The sequence below is a fragment of the Carettochelys insculpta genome, chromosome 9 (assembly GCF_033958435.1).
Source record: "Carettochelys insculpta isolate YL-2023 chromosome 9, ASM3395843v1, whole genome shotgun sequence".
Taxonomy (NCBI): Eukaryota; Metazoa; Chordata; order Testudines; family Carettochelyidae; genus Carettochelys; species Carettochelys insculpta.
This window is the reverse complement of record NC_134145.1, coordinates 33,651,958-33,672,080: the sequence shown is the minus strand read 5'-3', so window position 1 is coordinate 33,672,080 and position 20,123 is coordinate 33,651,958. Positions and strand designations below refer to the sequence as shown.

General features: G+C 56.4%; 1 protein-coding gene across 1 annotated transcript; it reads left to right on the top strand.

Moving 5' to 3' along the window:
• Window positions 1–7,141: 7,141 nt before the first annotated feature.
• On the top strand, window positions 7,142–19,683 carry GFI1 (growth factor independent 1 transcriptional repressor). The gene is made up of 7 exons (XM_075002813.1): window positions 7,142–7,218; window positions 8,102–8,310; window positions 8,645–8,851; window positions 14,303–14,718; window positions 14,807–14,944; window positions 16,656–16,821; window positions 18,417–19,683. Exons 2-7 carry the CDS (start codon window positions 8,196–8,198, stop codon window positions 18,593–18,595), a joined length of 1,221 nt encoding a protein of 406 aa, XP_074858914.1. The 5' UTR covers window positions 7,142–7,218; window positions 8,102–8,195; the 3' UTR covers window positions 18,596–19,683.
• Window positions 19,684–20,123: the final 440 nt, after the last annotated feature.

The window sequence follows — 20,123 nt, the reverse complement described above, 5'->3', positions numbered from 1 at the left end:
ATGTGGGATCTCCCCAAATAACAATGATGACAATAGCTTTGTTTATAATGAGATAATTTGGTGGGCATAGTGGTCTAACCCAGCTCCCTGGGCATGTAGTGTCCTGAGCAGCAAAACCGCCTGCCTCATAAACTTTGCCAATGCAGCTCCTGCTGACATGCACAAATTGCCTTCTGTGGTCCACGTGGGCTTGCATCACACTGGAATAGCACCAGTGTGGTTTGGGCACTCATGCTCCTTGAGGCGGGCCAACCATGGGCACACAAGTCCCATCAGTGCCCTGCTGCAGCCTGGAAACCCATCTTGCAAAGCCAGCAATCACCACAGGACTATTAGTTATGCCTCAGTAACCTCTGCCACCACTTTACCCACAGGCAAGTGTCAAACACCAACCTGTTTGGCAACTGACCCGTTGCAGTCTGGGGCAGTCAGCTGCCAGATGGTTCTAGCTCCTGGACTGGCAGGGTAAGCTGGTGTGTCTTCATGGTTGGGACAAGTGGCTCACAAAGCTCCAGTGACATAGCTGTCTTCACGCAGAACTGCTGGACCATGGCCGACCATCGTAGGTTTGCATGTTGATGGGAGCTCACATCTGTGCTTGTGGCTCTGTGCCAGAAGCTCCAGTCTAGAGCAGGGACAGCCGTGGGGCAGTGTTCAAGTCAGCTGGTACTAGTCTGCCATGCCAGGTTACACTGCCCCTGCCACAGCTTCATGTGCCATCAAAACCTCTATCAAGTGCCTTTGGTAGGACAAATGATGCTGAGATATCCACTTGTGCCTTTGGGATTCACTGCCCAATTCCTGACACGAGACTGAAAGTGCAAAGGTGAGAACTGCTTGAAATGGGATCGCCATCATATTGTTGGGCAGGCTGTAGTGATAGGTTGTTGAAATTTCCTGTACCATACAGGGGGTGGGGCGAGAGGGGGGGGTAAAATTTTCCCAGAATACCCTATGACCAAAGACCTAACATGATTATGTTTGGAGGGGGTATGGGATGTGGTTCATAGAATCATAGGACTGGAAGGGACCTCAGGAGGTCATCTAGTCCAACCCCCTTCTTCAAGCAGGATCAACCCCCAGCTAAGTCATCCTAGCCAGGACCTTGTCAAGCTGGGGCTGAAAAACCTCTAGGTATGGAGAATACACCACCTCTCTCGGCAACACATTCCAGTGCTTCACCACCCTCCTGGTGAAGTAGTTTTTTTCCTAATATCCAACCTACTCCTCCTCTTCTGTACCTTCAGACCATGGCTCCTTGTTCTGCCATCTGTCACCACTAAGAACAGTTTCTCTCTGTCCTTGGTAGAGCTTCCCGTCACGGAGGTGAAGGTTGCTATTAAATCATATGCTTGACTTGCCTCAGGTCTTCATGCTTCAGCATGGCTGCCAGAGGCCCAGAGTCAAGCCTGGCTTGGAAATTTCTTAACATGGGGTTAAGGATCAGTGTCTAATGCTTAAGCCCAAGGCTCTCTAACATGGCCAGCTGACTTGAAGGCCCCTAATGCTGAGCTTACATGGCAGTGTAAGAGGCCGAACTACTTTGGGGATCTGGGCCTTAGAGCCTCTCAGGAAGTTGAGGCGCTGTGAAAAAAATCTCTCTTGGAAAGTTAATTGGGAAGAGCCTCTGTGAAGCGGCAGGTCCATAGCTAAGGATAGCTTGTTTGTTGTTGCTGCTGTCTGAGGTGAAACCTTTTGATGGGTTTGCCCCTGCCCCACTGATGAAACCAGTCAGCCCAACAGCCTGAGCCAGTTAGGAAGAAAACTCTTCTTGTGACTATTCTTACTGTAGGACCATGTCGCCCAATAGTTAGGCTGCCTCTACACTGACCCTCACGTTCCAAAGGGGCATGCAAACGCAGCTGATCAAAAATGCAAATGATTCTCTGATTTGCATATTCAGTGACTCGTTTGCATAATGTCTGCCCCTCGCCATTCTGGAAGTACTGTTTTTGAAATGCAAAGCAGCCGTGTAGACAGGGTTCCTTCGAAAGGAAGCCCTCCCGCCCTGCCTTTTTCAAGCACCTTTCTTCCTGAAAAAAAATTAAGGAGAAGGGCATTTTTGAAAGGGAGGGGCTTCCTGTCGCAGGAACCCCAGCTACGTGGCTACTTTGCATTTCAAAACCAGCATGTCCAAAATCTCAAGTGGCTGTTGTTATGCAAATGAGGCGCTGAATATGCAAATATGCTTGCACTTTGCATTTTGATCAGCCATGTTTGCATGCCCCTTTTGAAAGGGAGGGGCAGTGTAGACTCAGCCTTACAGTTTATGAGCTCATTGCCTACAGTGGGGCTAGTGCAGGGCAATCTTCAGGTCTGGCCCTTTTTAACCTTAGCAGTTGTATGGTCATTCTGTGCATCGTTCTCTCACGACCTCCTACCTCCCTGCAAGTGTTTGGGTGCAGGCAGCTTTGCAGTCTTGCTCTACAGCACTGTTTCTTGTACCTTTTGAGACCACGGAACATCAAACAATAATATTTTTTATGCGGAACAACTATGAAAATTTTCTTCAAAAATTGTCAGACCAAAAAAAAAAACCCCAGCAGCCTAAGCAGCATATAAGCAAAACCAAAATGAAGTAACCGAATCAGGTATCCTAGCACTGAAGTAGTAACATTGCAGCTGGTTTTAATACCAGTGGGAACGCCTGCAGCACACCTATGCATTGTCCATGGGACACCAGTGTTCGCAGAATACAGTTCAAGAAACGCTGCTCTATAGCACTGCTGTTTTTAATGCAGTCCATCGCCAACAACCCCATGTGAGCCACAGTAGGTGTGAAACTGCAGGTCTCATCTTCCCACTGCAAAGCACGTCAGTGCAGCTATTAGGTCTAATTTCAAGGTGTCTCTGGTCTTTCTGCAGTGTGGGTCCCCAGAAAAGCCTAATAATTCTGTCAGGCTGGGGGAATCAGGCTGAAATCACTAAGAAGACCCTGTAGAGGCTCTGCCGCTCATAAACACGTAACAATGCAAAGTGGGCCCGGAACATTAAGGCTTCATCTACACTTACCAAAAACTTTGAAATGGCCATGCTAATGGCTAGACAGAAGAATACTAATGAGGTGCTGAAATGCATATTCAGTGTCTCATTAGCATACCCCTGCCTGTGGCACTTCGAAATTGCCATGTTTTGCTCCCGCGCAGCTCATCTACGCCGGGATCCTTTTTAAAGGACCCCACCAAGATTGACATCCCCTTATTCCTATGAGCTGATAGGAATAAGGGGATTTCAAAGCTGGCCAGGGCCTTTTGAAAAGGATCCTGTGTAGATGAGCCGCGCGGGAGCAAAATGTGGCAATTTCGAAGTGCCATGGGCAGCGGAATGCAGAATCACAGAATCATAGGGCTGGAAGGGACCTCAGGAGGTCATCTAGTCCAGCCCCCTGCTTCAAGCAGGATCAACCCCTGCTAAGTCATGCTAATGCTGATGAGGGGTTGAATATGCATTTCAGAGCCTCATTATTATTCTTCCATCTGGCCATTAGCATGGTCCTTTCGAAGTTTTTGGTAAGTGTAGACACAGCCTAACAGATTGGAATGGCAGCACCTTGCACTCACCTTGCACAGATGTAAACAGCTGCACAAGGTGCCTACGGAGATGGTGGATTCTCCTTCCCTGGAGGTTTTTAAGTCCTGGCTTGACAAGGTCCTGGCTGGGATGACTTAGTTGAGGTGGATCCTGCTTGAAGCAGGGGGCTGGATTAGGTGACCTGAGCTCCTTTCCAGCCTTATGATTCTAAGGGAAGGCTGAGGCCTGAAATATCTTGAGCTATTGAATTTAAGCCGGAAGCAATAACTGGAAGCAAATCAACACAACAGTCAATGAGAGCTGGTGCTGACACATCTTCTGGAGCCAAGAGCTATATTCCAGCTCCTTCTTCCCATCCGAGGCTAACCCCGGAGTGTCTCAGAAAAGGCCACTGCTGGGCACGTAATGCATGAAGAGTTGAGAATCCAGAATGCAGACAGACCTGGATGACATTATAAATGCAGTCATTGTCCCCTGGCTTTTCCCCAGGATTTCAGCACATGGCTGGAAGGATAGAAAAGCTTTTCCACATTTACATGTAAGGGTGCTTTAAACTGTGCAGGAGCCCAGACCATGGCGTGGGCTTGTATGGCTTTTAACTACTGGTTTCTAAACATAGGCGTAAACCTTTGAGTAGCCAGTTTTTTAAAGCACAGTAGCCGAGGTAGCAGTGCCAACTTGGTGTCCCCCCCATGTCGGTGGGCCTGCTCACTCCCACCTTATCACCTGCACAAGTTCACCAGGAGCCTAGGGAAATACCTGCAGTGCACAGGGCAGTGCAGCAGGAAGCCTCTGGGCCTGAGGAGGGGAGTGAGAGGCCAGGTCCCAGCTGGGGGAGAGCCGGAGTATTAGGGGGCTGTTGAAGTCCATGGGATTTCCTTGGGTTTTTGCTCAGGTCCTGCAGAAGCTCAGGAGACTCCAGCTCCTGCGTTCCCCCAGCCTGAGCAGCTCCCCCAGCTCTCCAGCTGGTAGACTCAGTTCTTCCGTGGGGTCTCTGCAGGGCAGCCAGTATGGGCACAGCCATGCCCCCTTCCCTGCAAACCTCCCTTGAGCAGCGACAGCCAGGGCTGGCGCGGCCCGGGGAGCTCCGAGCAGGCTGGGGAACTGAGCTCTCCCGCGTCAAAGCTCGGAGCCGCCCGGGCTTCCCACCCAGGGGGCACCGCTGTGCGCCTCAAGAGACGTGGTGTCCCTGGCAAGGCCAACCCCAAGCCGGGGTGTTAGAACCCCGGCCCGGGGCGCAGGGGGGCGCCAGAGGGCAGGGCCAGACCCGGATCGCTCGGGGAGCCCCGGAGAGGGACGCAGGACCCGGGTCCCCGCACCCCCAGCCCTGACCCGGCCGGGCCGGGGAAACACCCCTGCAACGCCGAGCTCCCGGGGGAGGCGCTGTCCTGCCCGCTAGGCAGCGCAGCGGGAGCGGGGCGGGGGGTCGCCCCCCGTCTGCCCCACTGAGCGCCCTGCCCAGGGGTTCCCAGCGCGCCGGCCGCCGGCGCCGTCCCCCCGAGGAGCTGCGCGTGGCCCCGGGGAGCTCTCCGCCGCCGGGGCTCTGCCCGGGCCCCGCCCAGCCCGGCTCGGGCCCCCACCCGGCTCCGGGCTGAACTTCCCCCCGAGTTTTGTCCCCCCCGCCCCGGCCGGCTTTGACTCAGTGCGGGTGGGAGGCCGGGACCTGCGCTGGCGGAAGTCGCAGCGGCTCCCAGAATAGCTCAGCCCGCGGCTGGGCGGCTGGAGCGCAGCGCCCGAGGGAGGCGAGCCGGGCCGGCAGCGAACGCGCCGCGGGGCGGACTCGGGTAAGGCGCCCGGGTGCCGGGAGCGGCCCGAGCGGGTGCGCGTCTCGGGGCAGGGACTGCGCCGGGCGCAGCTGTGCCAGAGACCGGCCGGGAGGCGGCGGCTCGGGGCCCCCGGGGCAGCCGCTGCGCGTAGCGAGCTCAGCCCGGCTCCCGGCGCGCCGCCCCAGGGTAAGGCGCTTCCTTCCCCCTCCGCCTGGGGGAGGCCCGGCCCGGGGCTAAGGACAGGCGGGCCGGGGCGGCTCAGCGCCGGAGCTAGCGGCTCCCCGGGGGGTCCAGCCCTGCCCCGGGGCCAAGCCGCTGGGAAAGCCACCGCCCTCTCCAGCGCACGGCCGAGCGGCTACCGGCTGCGCCCCGCCGGGCAGGGAAGCGACACTGGCGTGGCCCCGGCCTCCTGCGAGGGGCCGAGCGCCCCCCGGGCAGCCAGCGGGCTCCGGCGGCTGGGAACCGGGCGGGAAACCGAAAGGGAAGCACGTGGCGGCTGCCCCCCCCCCCCCCCGGATCGCCCCCCGGGCCTGGCCGGGCCAAACCGACAGCGGCTGGGAAGCCAGGCCCGCGCTAGCGCCGCAGCCCCGACTGCAGCCCCGGCTGGCCGGGAGCCAACCATCCCCGGGGCTGCGGCTCGGGCTTTGATTTCCCTGCGCTGGTGTTTACACGTCCGCCCAGTTCCTGCCAGCTGCTCCGCTCCCTGCGGGGTGGGGCGCACGGTGCCAGGTGGGTTTGGGGAGGCGGGTTCCCACCCTGGCCGGCGGGGATTTTAGCTCAGCAGAGCCGGCCTTGGCTTCCAGCGGCGAGCGCGGATTTCAGCCGCAGCCAGGGGCTCAGATAAGGACATCGATTTGTCGTGGACAGGGAGCGGGGTCACTCCACCACCCGGGGTAAGGCCGCCGCGGGACTGTCCCCTCCGTCCGGGCGCGCTCGCCTTGCCAAGGCGGGCAGCGCTGCGCGCGTAACGGGCGAGCCTGGAGCGCGCTCCTGAGTTGCGCCGGTGCGCGCTGGCCTGGAGGGGGCAAAACCCCACGAGCTGCCATTTTCCACGATCCTGGCGGCCCCTGGGCTGCGGTGTGAGCGGATCGATAGCGGGCGGCGCGTCAGCAAACACAGGCACACATTTATCAACCGGCTTCTCCCCCCTCCGCCTCCCCTAGCTACCCGCGCCGCCCGCTCAAGGATGAACCGGGGAACAGGTGGAGCAGAGGGGAAACTCTCCCATCAGCTTCCAGCAAACAGGAGGAGCTGAGAACACTGCAGCGAGGAGAACAAGCGCTCTCCGGGCCAGGCTGCAAAGGGACAGGCTGCTTCGCTCTCCAGGGGCGTAACGCGTCTCCACTCGCAGCACCTGCGAGGCGCGTTGGCATCTTTTCCGTGGCGCGGCGGCGAAGCTGCAGGGTCAGTAGCCGGCGGCAATCGATGGATTGCTGGGGGTGTGAGCTGCCAGGTGGGGGGACGTGTAAATACACCCGTTGATTGGTTCGCCTCTGGGCCCGGCCCGCGAGAGTCGATGAAATCAGGCGGCACCTCTCCGTGGCGAGCGGAAGCCGCTGGAGAGCTCGAGGGCAGGGCGGTACCTGCCAGGATCCAGCATCTTTCGTTCTGGTCCCAGCAAAGGGCAGGCTGCCTCCTCCCCGTGCGGCTGCGAGCCGGGATTGCTGGAGGATAAGCCCGCAGGAGAGTCCGAGCCCGGGGTGTGTCTCCAGCGGAGCGCCGAAGGGAAGCGCCGTGCGCCCAGCTCTGAGCCGATCCGACCGGGGCGCCCTGGGGGCCTGCACACAGATGCCCGAGGCTGGGGGGAGAGCGGGGGTTTCGCGCACCGCTCACACGTGTTTCCACCTTGCCGGCTGGAACTAGGACGGGAAGATGCTGGGACGCTCCAAACCCGACGGATCTGGGCTCTTGGGTTTCGCCTGTTGGTTTAATGACATCCCCCTTCCAGCGCAAATTAGCCCCTGCGCACGGAGAGGGGCGCGGAGCCCCTCGCAGCCCCCCGGCCCAGGAGAGAGACGCTTTCCCAGCGCACAGGCGCCTTAAGCCCCTTCACCCCTTGTCCGGAGGGCCTGCGCCGCGGGCTGCAGTTCAGCTCCCTGCCCGAATGCAAATGCCAGGCGAGCGTCCAGCCGAGCCACGTGTCCGGCGGGGGCTGCGGGGCGCGCCCCCAGTATCCAGCGCTCAGCCGGCGGGAGCCCCGCGCAGGCCGCTGCTCTCCCCTTCCAGCAGCAGCCAGCAGGCGCCCAGCTCGGATTTCGTCCTGACGCTCCAGTCAACTTTCTCGTCTCCCATGGGCGGCCGCCGGGCCCCTCCCTGCGCGGTCCCCCTTTCCCGTGTGCAGGGCTCCCCCCCGCCCCAGAGCGGCTCATGCTCCGCGCCCGCGGGGGTTGGACGCCCTGCAGAGAGCCCCGCCGGCGGCGGGTGCAGCAGCGATGGTGCCGTTGGAAATCGGGGGCTTCGGCTAGTTTGCCGGGCAGTCGTGGGGGGACGAGGGGCCTGTACAGTGCGCGGCCCGGGGGAGCCGAGGTCCCAGGGCTGGCGGGCGCCTCTCTCCCCACCGGCCCGGTGAGCGCGGGGGGCGGCGGGGCGAGTAAGGAGGGCGCAGAGGCGCCGCGCCCCGGCCGGGTTCTCCAGCCGGCTGGAGCCCCCCGGCGACAGCCCCGCCGCGCAGCCACCTGTCCGAGCGCCACCTGGAGAGCAGCGCCTGGCCGGGCTCCGCCCCCGGCCCCGCCCCGCCCCGCCCCGGCCCGGTGCCCGGTCCCCCAGGAGCGCCCTAACCAATGGCTCGGCCCATCTCTCCGCAGAGCGCAGCCGGGCCGGGGATTTAAGGCGGCGGACGGGCGGCGCTGCCGGCGGCTCGGGCTGTGCGGGGCGCCCGGCCTCGCGGGACGCCTCACCATGCCCAGGTCCTTCCTGGTGAAGAGCAAGAAGGCGCACAGCTACCACCAGCCCCGCGCCGCGGACGAGGAGCCCGGCCTGCGCCTGGCCAGCGTGCTGGCTCACATCTGTGCAGGTAGGGGCCGGGCCGGGGGTCAGTGCAGCGCCCCGGGGAGGGAGCGAAGCCGGGCGGCAGCGCTGCGGGGGTGGGGGGCCGCGCTATGATCAATGGGGCACGGGGTGGGGAGACGCCAGGGGACTCCAGCGACCCGGGGCGCGCCCGGTGCAGGGCGAGGGCCGCCCGGGAGCTGCGCAGGCGGCTGGCGGAGCTGCTGTCGGGGGATCCCCTGTTGTTTGAATGGGGACCCCGGCAGCCGGCCCCAGCCCAGCTCTGGGAAGGGCCCCGCGGAGCGGCCGGGGCTGTCCCCCGGCTCTCCCCGGCTGAGGCCCTTGTCTCTGTGCCCCGGCAGACACTCAGATCCCGGGAGAGGCCGGTCTGTGCAGCGCCGGCCTCCGGGCCCCGCCGCCCCCCCGCGGCCGCTCCTCCCCGGCCTCCCACCTGAGCGAGGCCGCCGATGGCGCGTCCGACTCGGCCGCCAGCTGCGAGGGCAGCGTCTGCGACAGGGCCTCGGAGCTGGAGGACTTCTGGAGACCCCCGTCCCCCTCCGTCTCGCCAGGTAGGGCCCGGGGGCGCCGTCGGCAGCTGGGGTCTCTGGCGGGGAGGGAGGCGGCCCGCGGCGCGGCTGGCCTAGGGTGGGAGGCTCCGGCTCCCTCTCCAGCCCGTCGTCCGGCAGGACCCAGCTGCCACCTCGCCTGCCCGGGCAGGGCTTTGGGCGGCGCTGATCCCACCGGCCGCCTCCAGTTGGAGACGCGCAGCCACGGAGCGTTTTACTCCTGGAGTTCCGATTCTTCCCACCGGCTGCTAGCGCGCGGGAGAGGGGCCACCGGCGGGGACGGGGAGCCTCTGAGCGTAGAGCCTGGGCGGATTGGCGAGTGCGGCTCACAGGATCCTTCCGTCCGCGGGTCGGAGGGAGCAGGGCACGGGGGGGCGGGGCGCAGGGCACAGGAGGGCGCAGGGGGCGCAGGGCTGTGCGCCGCGCTCTGGGTAGCTGAGACTGGCTCTGTCTAGCTCTGGCTCTGCGCTTTAGAGCCGATCCGCGAAGCCAGGGCGAAGGCCTGGCGGCTGGCAGCTCGCGGTATTGGGACATGAGCGTTCAGCGGGCAGAGACCCGCTTCGCCACTTTGTGGGCCAAGAGCCACCAAAGCTCACACTCCAAAAACCGGTTAGTCTCTCAGGTGCCCCAGGACTTCCCGTTGGGGGTGTGTTGGGGGGTTGCGCTCCCTGCTAGGCGCTTTCCTACCTCCCGGGCAAGTCATTTGTTGCTCCTGGTCTAAAAGAGGCGTTTCTCCCTTGGCTAAAAGTGCGTTCCTGAGCCCCCCATGGCAGTAATGACAGCCCGAGTTACACGGCCCAGATCCAGGCAGCTCACACTTACAGCTACAGTCCTGTCTCCAGCGCCCTGGCTGCGCCTTTGATGTGGCTGGGGCAGTGGAGCGGTTGCAGCCCTGACTTTGGCTCCAACACTATCGCCTTTAAAAACACAACCGCGCCGTTTGACACCCAAAATAACAAAGCCTTGTAGTGTGTGTGTGTGTGTGTGTGTGTGTGTGTGTGTCCCCGCCAGTGTAAAAGTCCCCAGAGGCTTGGTACCAGCAAAGAAAACCGCACCCAGGGCAAAAGGGGGGGGCGTGTGTGTGCGTGTGTGCGTGAAATCTGAGCTCGTTTGCAACGTTATGTGCATTCACTAATAATCGTTAATAAATAGTGCCAGAGATAATTATTTTGTTAGTCTTTGAAGTGTTACTTGGCTGCTTTTGTGTTTTAATACAGTAATAATAATAATAATTAATATACCAGCAACAACAATACCAGTAACAACATATAGTGATAACAATGCAGAATAAATAAATAAATAACTAGAGCAACAATAACAATAACAATAAGAAGTAATCTCGCCCCTCCCCCACCCAGGGCCCCACCACCGACAGTCGCCCCTCACGCTGGCGCCTCCCCACTGCGGCTTGGCCGGTGGCTGCGGGAGCCCATCGGGCGGGCTGCAGCCGGTGGGTCATGAGCCCCACGGACCGGCGCTGCCCTCCCCCCGCCAGGCTCTGTGCCAGCTGCGGAGCGCCCCGTTGGGCAGGGAAAGCCCCGTGCCTCGCCCCCGCGGGCCGGCCCTGGCATCGGGCTCGCTGGCTCCTGCTAGTGCCGCCCAGTGAGCGCGGGGAGCTTTGCCCGGGGGCTCGGCAGGAGGGGCGCGAACCCGCCGCTCTCAGCCCCGGCCCGGGCCATGGCCAGCGCGGGGAGCTGCGCCTCTCACTGGCTGGGTTGGAAGCAGCCCGCCCCGCCCGCGCCAGGAGAGCCCGGTGCGCGCCCAGCCAGGGAGCCATTCCCGGGCCCCCCCCGCGGGGGCAGCTGCCTTGCCCCAGGGACGGGACTAGCTGGGAGGGCGGAGAGCTCGTGTGCGCAAGGGGGGGAGCTCCGCCCCTCAAACAAAGGGCCCCCTTAGTTACTTGCAGCCCCACCCCCCACCTGAAGGGGTCCCCCCCTTCCCCTCTGCCACAACACAGCCCCTCCCCCACCAGCCGCCCTGTGCCCCCTGCTCTGCCCCTTTCTGCCAGCCTCCCTGTCTGCCGCTGCACTGGCCCCTCCTCTCTTTTCCCTGCCCTGCCCGATCCCCCCCAGTCCCATTGCCAGGCTTTACCCTAGAGCTCAGCTCCCCCCTTTTCTTCCCAGCCTGCCCCCCTCCATTCCCAACCCAGCTCTCCCCTCCCCGCTCACTCACACAGTTACAACCTCAAGGCCCCCTCAAATCCATTGGGCTCCTATGCAATTGCCCTCTTTGCCTCCTCTGTCAGTGGGCCTGGTGCTGCGCAGTCATGGCGGATGAGCTCGCCCTTTGATTGCAGCTGTGAAAGGCCCAGGCAAAGCTGTGGTACCCATGTGCCTGGAGGAGCCTAAACAGGCTGCCCAGCAGGGAGGACATGGCTGTGCCCTGTGCTGGGAGCAGTTTGCATTGCCTTTAGTGCTGGGAGGCCACCTGCTGAGCGAGGAGCAGTGTCAGCCCCTCAGAGTTGTGGCTCTGTGATTCCATCCAGCCCAGGGGGAGAGGCAGGGTGTGTGGGGCCTCACCCCTGGCCCTGCACCCCTCAGGTGTGTGGGTACATATATATAATTGGAGATACACATCCCCTAGAGCTGCAAGGGACCTTGGGAGGTCATCTGGTCCAGTCCCCTCCCTTCTTGGCAGGACCAAGCACCGTCCCTGGCATCTATTTGCTCCAATCCCTAAATGGCCTCCTCAAGGATTGAGCTCACAACCCTGGGTTTAGCAGGCTAATGCTCAGACCACTAAGCTATCACTGTACAGGACAGGTCTTCACTGCCTAGGGTGACCACCTCCCTAGTGCCTATTCTGAGGGCTCAGAGCACGTCCACCCCTCACCCTCCAAAATGAAGGGACTGGCTTGAAAAGCACAAGGCTTTAAAAAAGAAGGCTGTTGCAGCCTTTTGATTTGCCCCCCAGGGCTGGGGCATTTTAGGGGCCCCATTATTGAGCTCTACATCCCACTGAGGGAGCCGGCAAAGTCCTTTCCTAGCAGAAAGCAAGCTGAACGTCTGATGCAATCACATCCCTCCGGAAGCCGGGGCTTTAAGAGAACCAGCAAATGCTCAGGCTGGAGCCTGGTGCTAAAACTGCCCTAGCTGACAACACCATGACCCGGGTTGAGCAGAAGGGCAACAGCTGATGTGCTGCTGGCGGCCTCTGTGCAAGCAGCGCAGAACAGGCCAAGCCGTGGTCACCGTCATGTTAGCATTACGCACCCATTTTGAATGAACCAGGGGAGGGACAGCATTGGGGTTCCTACACAAACCCCTACCTTATGCTGTGGTGAGGTTACTAGAGTGCCTACCCACCAGCACAAAGTGGGAAGCAAGGCAGTAAGCAGCCAAGTCACTCAGTGCTCCAACTCCACCCTTCAGTTTTCGTTTGCAGTTCTAAAGCAACGTGGCATTTGGTGTCGCCTTCAAGATTAACAATTTTATTAGGGGATGAACTTTTGTCAGTAGCAACCCACTTTGTCAGCTGTCTGCAGTCTCGCATGACTTCTTGCATCCGCTGAAGGGAGCTGCTGCTCAGGAAAGGCCGCTATTCCGAGATAACTTTGTGAGCATCTACACAATGCAACTGTAATTCTACAAGGAGCGGCTATTTCAGAATAGGGGGCTGTGTAGACAGGGAATAGGGACTATTTAGACATAAACTATTCCAGACTGGCTTACTCTGAAATAACACGGCTGTGTAGACATAGGATTTTGGATTAGAGCCCCTGGTAGCAGTGCTCCTAGGGGTTCTGATCTGAAATAGGCTCTGTTGTGTGTGGACAGGCTATTTTGGAGTAACTTTTGCTTATTTTGAGGCTTCCCTGTAGTGTAGATGTGTTATTCCAGAATTGTTTATTTTGTAATGAGAACTCTGGCATAAGCTATTTTGGACTAACACTGTCGTGTGGACATACCCGAAGGTACCAGCGAATTCATTTTTGTTTTTTGTTGCAACAGACTGTTACAGCTCCCTCTGAAACCTAGTCCATCACCACACCCTCGTCTATGGCATACAGAGCCTCATGTCTTCACACTCATCTTGTGTGTGAGCTGAGAAGGGGTGAGGCTGCCTCTGGAAGCCAGGCATTGACTAGGCATGTGGGGAGCTGGGGAGTAATCGTGGATAGAAAATTTTCTGGAAGGGGTTTTTGGCTGAGGGAGTGGCAGGGTTGTTCACGCAGTGAAGCCCAGTGGCTCTGTGTGGAGGCATCAGTGTGCGAAAAGCTAATTAAACACTCCTGTGTGGCTCCTGTCCTAGCTCTGAGCTACCTCCCAGGCTCCTTCAAACTCTGACAACTCCCTTGTTTTCCTACAATCTCATTTTACTACTCACATACCTCCAGGCCCTGTTCTTCCTGCTTGTTCCTCGTGTGCCTCCGGAGCACCAGCTCTTTTTCATAGTTAATTTCTATACCCCTGCTGCCTGCCCCCAGCACCAGAGGCATGAACAGAGCTGCTGACTTGGTTTAGTGCTGGCTGGAAAATACTGGCAAAGCCCAAGCCCCAAAACACGTCAAACATTTTTGTTTTCATTTTGTTGGCAAAACCAGAAGTGAGGGATGGACTGAGCCTCCAGCCATCTGTCACGGTGTAACTCCTGCAGGTCATCACTAGGAAGGCGTCTTTAATTTTAAATCTGGCTTGTGCTCAAGGTTCTCCTAATGGGACTGAGAGGGTTTGAGTTTGCAAAATTCAGTTTGTGGATCCCATGCGTGTTTCGCAAGAGGAACCCAGTGCAATCAGAGCACAACCTGGCTACTTTGCAGCAAGACGCTGTTTTAAAATGTTTCCTCTGCAAAAGGGAGGCCCATTTCAGAGCCAGTTCAACATGCCTCTGAACACTTGAGGTGCCAAATCTGGAAGCCACTTCAGGCGCTGCAGCAGGAAGGATTTCAGTTCTGCTATAAGTGCGGAACACAAGTCACTTTTCCGTGGGGAGCAGTGGCTGGCACGTTCATAGTGGTATATGAATAAGCTTATTGTATTTACTTATTAGGTGAGCTTTACATTACTGACTAATCTGTGCGGTCAACCTTTTCCAATACAGCTGTTAATGTTAGATACCCAGTCGGAGACACATATTGGGCATGGTGCCGAGTACCCAAAACTCTAGTCACAGTCAATGGGAGATGCAGGTACAACTGAACCTGGCCACCCGGAAACAGAGGCATGCCAAAGGAGCGGCTGTGTTTGAAAAGTGGCTTTGGTGATGCATGCAGAGAGCAGCCATGAACGCACAGGGCCCATAGTGAACTATGCAGAGTACCAACGCCCCCCGCTGCCCTGCGCTGACACCTTAGTGAGCGGTTGGGAGGCAGTCCTTAAGCACGTGAGTGTGCGGCCCTGACAGGAGGCCGGCTTTGGAACCCATGTGGGGCTTCTGAGGTGCCGTTGTGTGTCCAATGGCGGGTGGCTGGGCTGTGAACGCCCCTAACTGCTCCCTCCCCTTTTGTTTCCGCAGCATCGGAGCGTTCTGTCTGCCCCTCCTTGGACGAGGCGCCCCCTTTCTCGGTGCCCTTCAAGCCATACACATGGAGCACCTTGGGCAGCTCTGAGCTGAGGCATCTGGTGCAGAACTACAGGCCCTGCCCGACTCTGGAGCGTAGTTCAGCCCTGGGGCTCTTCTGTGAGCACAGCTCGGAGTCTGCCCTCTTCAGAGCAGAGTGCGGCTCAGCCCTGAGACTGTACGGTGACTTCAGCTCCCCCAGGCCCGGACTCTTTGAGCGGCCACCAGCCGCAACAGCAGGCGTCTATGCAGAGGCCCAGTCTGGGCTGCAGCAGGAGAAAGGCCCGGGAGGGATCAAGGTGGAGTCAGAACTGCTGTGCCGCCCATTGCTGATCAGCACCGGCTCCTACAAGTGCATCAAGTGCAGCAAGGTAGGGATTGACCTCCGCCGCTTGGGCCCTGCCAAAGCCCCTGCCCCCCCCGTCTGGCCCGCCTGACCCTTGTGTGCTCTCTTCTCAGGTCTTCTCCACCCCACATGGCCTGGAGGTGCACGTGCGCCGCTCGCACAGCGGCACCAGACCCTTTGCCTGCGACATGTGTGGCAAGACGTTCGGCCATGCAGTCAGCCTGGAGCAGCACAAGACGGTGCATTCCCAGGTAAGAGCCAGGACTGGGGTAGGTGCAGCGCCAAGGCAGGTAGCCAGGACCGTGGGCGCAGTGCTGAAGAGGTAGCAGAGGCAAGGTGGAGAGAGCCGGTGGGCGTGTGGGGTGAGTGGGCACGGGTGCGGGACGGCGTTCAGAGGGAGGAGTCAGAAGAAGGGACGTGCTGGAGCTGGTGGAAGCCCAGTGGCAGGAGGACACTTGAATGAGAACATGGTGACAGGTGGGTATCTGGGCTCCAGGCGCTGTAAACGCTAAGTAATGGACTCAGCAACATACAAAACCATCCAACTTTCTGTGCATTTCCCAGGCCCTCTCTTTGCAATGAGCTCTAGGCACCAATGGGACTTTGCACTGAAACAGCCATTCGTGTCCCGAATTTGGATCTCACTCTCACAGAGTCAGGGCCCTGAGGGAGGATGGTGGCCTTTTGCAACAGTTAAAGAAAGTCCCTGCCAGCTCTCCCCCTGAAGGAGTGAAGCCACCCTCCTTTTTAGTTACTGTGTGTGCAGGGAGCACCTGAGTCCCCAGTCCGATGTAGAAAGCAGACTTCTGCTACCTCAGCGTGATCTGAGTCACACACGAGAAGAATTTGGTCGGTAATTTTGGTAGGAGGATTTGTAACTTTTTCCGTTGGCTGATACTGTACCGTATTTTCCCTTCCCCCACCCACTTGGCCTGGCAAATCTTCTCTCCCCAGGTTAGCCTGAGGAGGGGACAGTTACAGAGAGATTTTTGTGCTGTTTTGCTTGCAAGTGAATGAGGGTGCAACGGCAGGGCCCCTGAGGAAGAGCAACATTGCCAGTTAAACAGGGGGAAAGAGAGCCATGTAGGGTGTTAAAACCTGAGGAAGAAGCCTGTGGGGGACAGCACAATAAGCAACCACTGCCTTCCAAATACAGACTGAAAAGCACAGGGAGGCCTTGGAGGGAGAGGGTGAGCACTGGGTGTGTGGTAAGGGAAGAAGATAGAAGGCAAAGAGGATTTTGTGCTGGGCTGGTGCAAGGAACCACAGGAGCATATGTGAAAGGGGGAGGACAGCGTGGGGGTGCCGTGTCTAAAGCTGTGGTGAGAAGAGGAAGAGAGAGAGAGGCACCAGTGGGTCCAGTATATGTATTTTGATTTGTAAAAGTGTTAAAAACCCAACGGACTATTATCTTAAAGACCGAGGAAGCTCTGATCTTAATTATGGTGCAGAGTAAAACCAGCAGCAAACAGTAGCTGCCCAACAGAATTCAACCTAGTCTGAAGGTTCTCCTCAGTGCCTCTCTCTCTCCCACAGTCCTTGGCCAGTGGGGTCCTGTACCTTGGCCTAGGTCATTACCCAAGTGCCCCCGCTGCTGTGTTGTGACCATCGGGCTGTACAGTAAAGTCTTATGGCTGCTTCCTGGGAGCCCCCTGCAATGACACCTGTGTAGTGCAATGGCTGGGGCACCCGATTAGCTACTTTCACCCATAGTCTTCCTTCGGAAAAGCCCTTCTGTTAAACCGCTAGGTCTGAGCGGTGGTTAGAGCTGGGAGGAAGGTGACTTTATCTCACCGTGAATCAAGTAATGCCAAGTGTCTCCGCTGGGCCTGGTGGGTCCGGGGGAGGACGACGTGATTCCTGCCATGGAGACGTTTGGTAATGCACTGACAGGCCAACTGCATTGCTAGGAGATCTGGGGAGTGGACTAATGGGATGTGTGTATTTTCGTGTTCTCTGCAGGAACGCAGCTTTGATTGTAAGATCTGCGGCAAGAGCTTTAAGAGATCCTCCACCCTTTCCACCCACCTGCTCATCCACTCAGACACCAGGCCCTACCCCTGCCAGTACTGCGGGAAACGGTTCCACCAGAAATCTGACATGAAGAAACACACTTTCATTCACACAGGTGAGCCCTGGAGCAGATGGTTTTCAGCCCAAGTCCATTAGGATAGATTCCAGAGCGGAGCTTTTTCCTTCCCACTCATCTTGGGCAAGACTGGGTCGTGTAGCTCCCTCCACTGGGCTTTTGCCCCACACAGGGTGGAACCTCAAATACAGCGAAGGTGCAAAGAAGGAAAATTTGAGCTTGCTTTCATGCGCAGCCTCTGTTTAAAAACTGAAAGCCTCACTGTCCAATCAGCACCACTTTAATAGGATCTGCCCTGTGTTTATTCAGAAGGGCTTCTCTGTAAGATGATTTGTAAAGCAATATAGTCATATGGCCTTGATTTAGAACCGGGGCCCTTGTAAAATGACAGGTGAACCTGACAGCAGCATCTCCATCTGCAGAACCTGCCACTTTACAATAGCAGCAGCAGCCGCCTCCTCTAGATTAAACACTAAACTCAAGGGCCCAGGGTCCAACTCTCATTCCAAATATTTACTCAGAGATTATCTCTCTATTGGGCTTCCACCCGGATTTCCAATCAAATGGCTGCAGTCTGGGAGGAGAGGTGCACAGTTCTCAAGTTTCATTGTTGGTGATTATGGATATGGAAATTAATATGCTGCAGATAAATTACTCCATGTGACCATTCTTTTCCCTAAGAATTTCATTGAAAGAAGCATCATGTTTTCCAAGGGATCTTTACAAATGAAGCTTCCCTTTCCAACTGCGGGCATCATGTGTTTAAATCATAGGAAATTGTAGTAATCGGACTACACATATATTAAATCAATGCTCTTTGTCAAAATCTGACTTTCTAAGAGCTCACAAGAGGTTTTGAAAAACAAACAAATATTAAAGCTGCTCTCACTTACTCCAGTACCAGAGACAACCACTGACTTAGAATTTGCCTCAAATTGAGCCTCAACATGGTAAATTGGCTAAATTTGAAACATTTGGCTCAGCTGAACAATTTAAATAGTAAAATGGGCGAAGGGCAGAGAAGAAGAAAAACAATCAGTTTTTTTCTTTTTTTAATTGGACTTTATTGACCAAATTCTATATCAACTGATGGATTTGATCTGGAGTTACACTGACATAAGTTGAACCAGAAGCTGGTAACATCGAGCTTGTCTACACTAAGCAGAAGATTGATGCTGCCATGGTCTATCTTCTGGGGTTCCATTTAGTGTGCCTAGCAGGAATGTGCTAACTCGAACCCTGTGGGTACCCTTGGCAACTGGGGCACATCTTGCTGTCATTGGGCAAAAGGGAAATCAACAGGGGAATTTCTCCATGGACCTCCCACTGTGCAACCGTGCCAGGTATTTGGCTTAAGGAATGTTGGCTTCAGAGATGTATCTTGGGGTTGAATTTCTTTTGCCTTTACATCACTGGAGTGAGACAGAGGCTGAAACCTTGTCCTCACTGAAAGCAGTGCGAGTTTTGCCATTAACTTCAGTGGGCTGTGCTCTGTGGTCACTGAGGGATGACAATATTCAATGCGGTAATCGCTTCAATTGCATTGACTGTGACTAGTTTGTCCTGACTCTGCCTATGTGCTACGCTGTTTGTCTAACATGGGGCCTGACTTCTTCACGGCCTTCTCTTTGTAGGTGAGAAGCCCCACAAGTGCCAGGTGTGTGGGAAAGCTTTCAGCCAGAGCTCCAACCTCATCACTCACAGTCGTAAGCACACTGGCTTCAAGCCCTTTGGCTGTGACCTGTGCGGCAAAGGCTTCCAGAGAAAGGTGGATTTAAGGAGACATCGGGAGACACAACATGGTCTGAAATGAGACCCCAGCTGTGATACAGAAGGCGCCTACAACACTATGTGAACAGACTCCCTTGCTTCCCTGATGGCTCTGAGCCATGCCCTTTAGCACAGAACTTTTGGGATCAGAGCTCAGAGAGGACAGGACAGAACACAGCTTTGAAAGTTCAGCCAGAAGGACTCTGAAAGTCGCTCTGAGAGGCTGGGCTTTCTCTCTCTCTCTCGCAACACTGGAAAATAAATGTTTCCACCTCAAACCTGAAGCTCCAAGTGTGGATAAGCTAGAAAATATCTGTGAGCTGGAAAGTCCATCGACCAACAGCAAAAATGAATCCTTTTGTCTTTTTTAACTTTTGAAATTAACTTGCAGGGAAACAGAGTTTACATGAAAAGCACACGGAGCTCTTGGGTAACATTATGAAACGTGCTTGCTTTTGTCGAGTTTTAACTGTTAAATAGCTTTATTGACCATTCGCTGTCAGAAGAACTTGTAGTGAAGGAGCTGGACTGGATGTCTTGCTGCTTCCAGCACCACGGGACCAGCTTGGGCTTGGTGCTGATCTCACGCTGGTGTAAATCAGGACTTACGCTGCTGTAAACCTAGTGTGAGAAGCGAATCAGGCCCTTGTCTCCTGTTCTTCCAGCTCTGTGTGTCTGTATGGACAAGGCCAGGTGGTGTGAGTGTGTGTACATTAGGAATGGGGTTGCTTGTTGCAAAAGTTGGGATTTTACTCTACAACAGGTGAGGAAGGAGACGCCTATTAAGGGCTTAACAGGAAAAGCCAAAGTAAAGCGTAATGCCTTAGCACTAGGAACTCCTTAGAACAACTAATTGCCCCGACTGAAAAAAGACAGGACCAAATAACTGGCACAGGCTTTCTGTCCAGAACGACCATCAGCACCAGCACTCGGATTATAAATAACTGGGAAGTTGCTAACAACTTACTGAAATACTTGTTTGTATATTAAGGTTTTTTTAATTTTTATTTTTAAATGCTACCATGCCTAAGATGGGCAGGAATCATCATGAACGTGTAATCGATTGAATTTGCCTTAAATAACCCTGTGTGTACCTCAGTGAAAAAAATATGCTGTTTTCACTTTGTTGGCAGGATTGTAAATGTCTTTATTTTGATTTTATGGAGTGTCTGATGTTTTATTGATACATATTTATTGGAATAATGTTTTAAATTAATAAAGTATTGAGGATGCTACACAGTTATTTTCATTGCTGGATCGAACTGAACAGAGTTAGGGAAATCCACTCTGTTTTATTATAATACAACTTTCTATGTATTGTGATAGGAGGGCAGAGTACCTTACACCTGGGGCAGATTTACAAAAGTACCCTACTGAATGAAGAACGTAAAAGACAGGGGCTTAGGAGTGTACTTCTCATTGCCAAGTCAAAGGGACTCGGGCACTAAGGCCCATGGCCTCAAAGATACTTAGGCACCCATGGGAGACTTAATGTCCCACGAGACTAATGTTCTTAAGTTACCTGGGCCTTGCAACAGCGAGTGCAGCAATGCCAGAGGACTTTTAAAAAT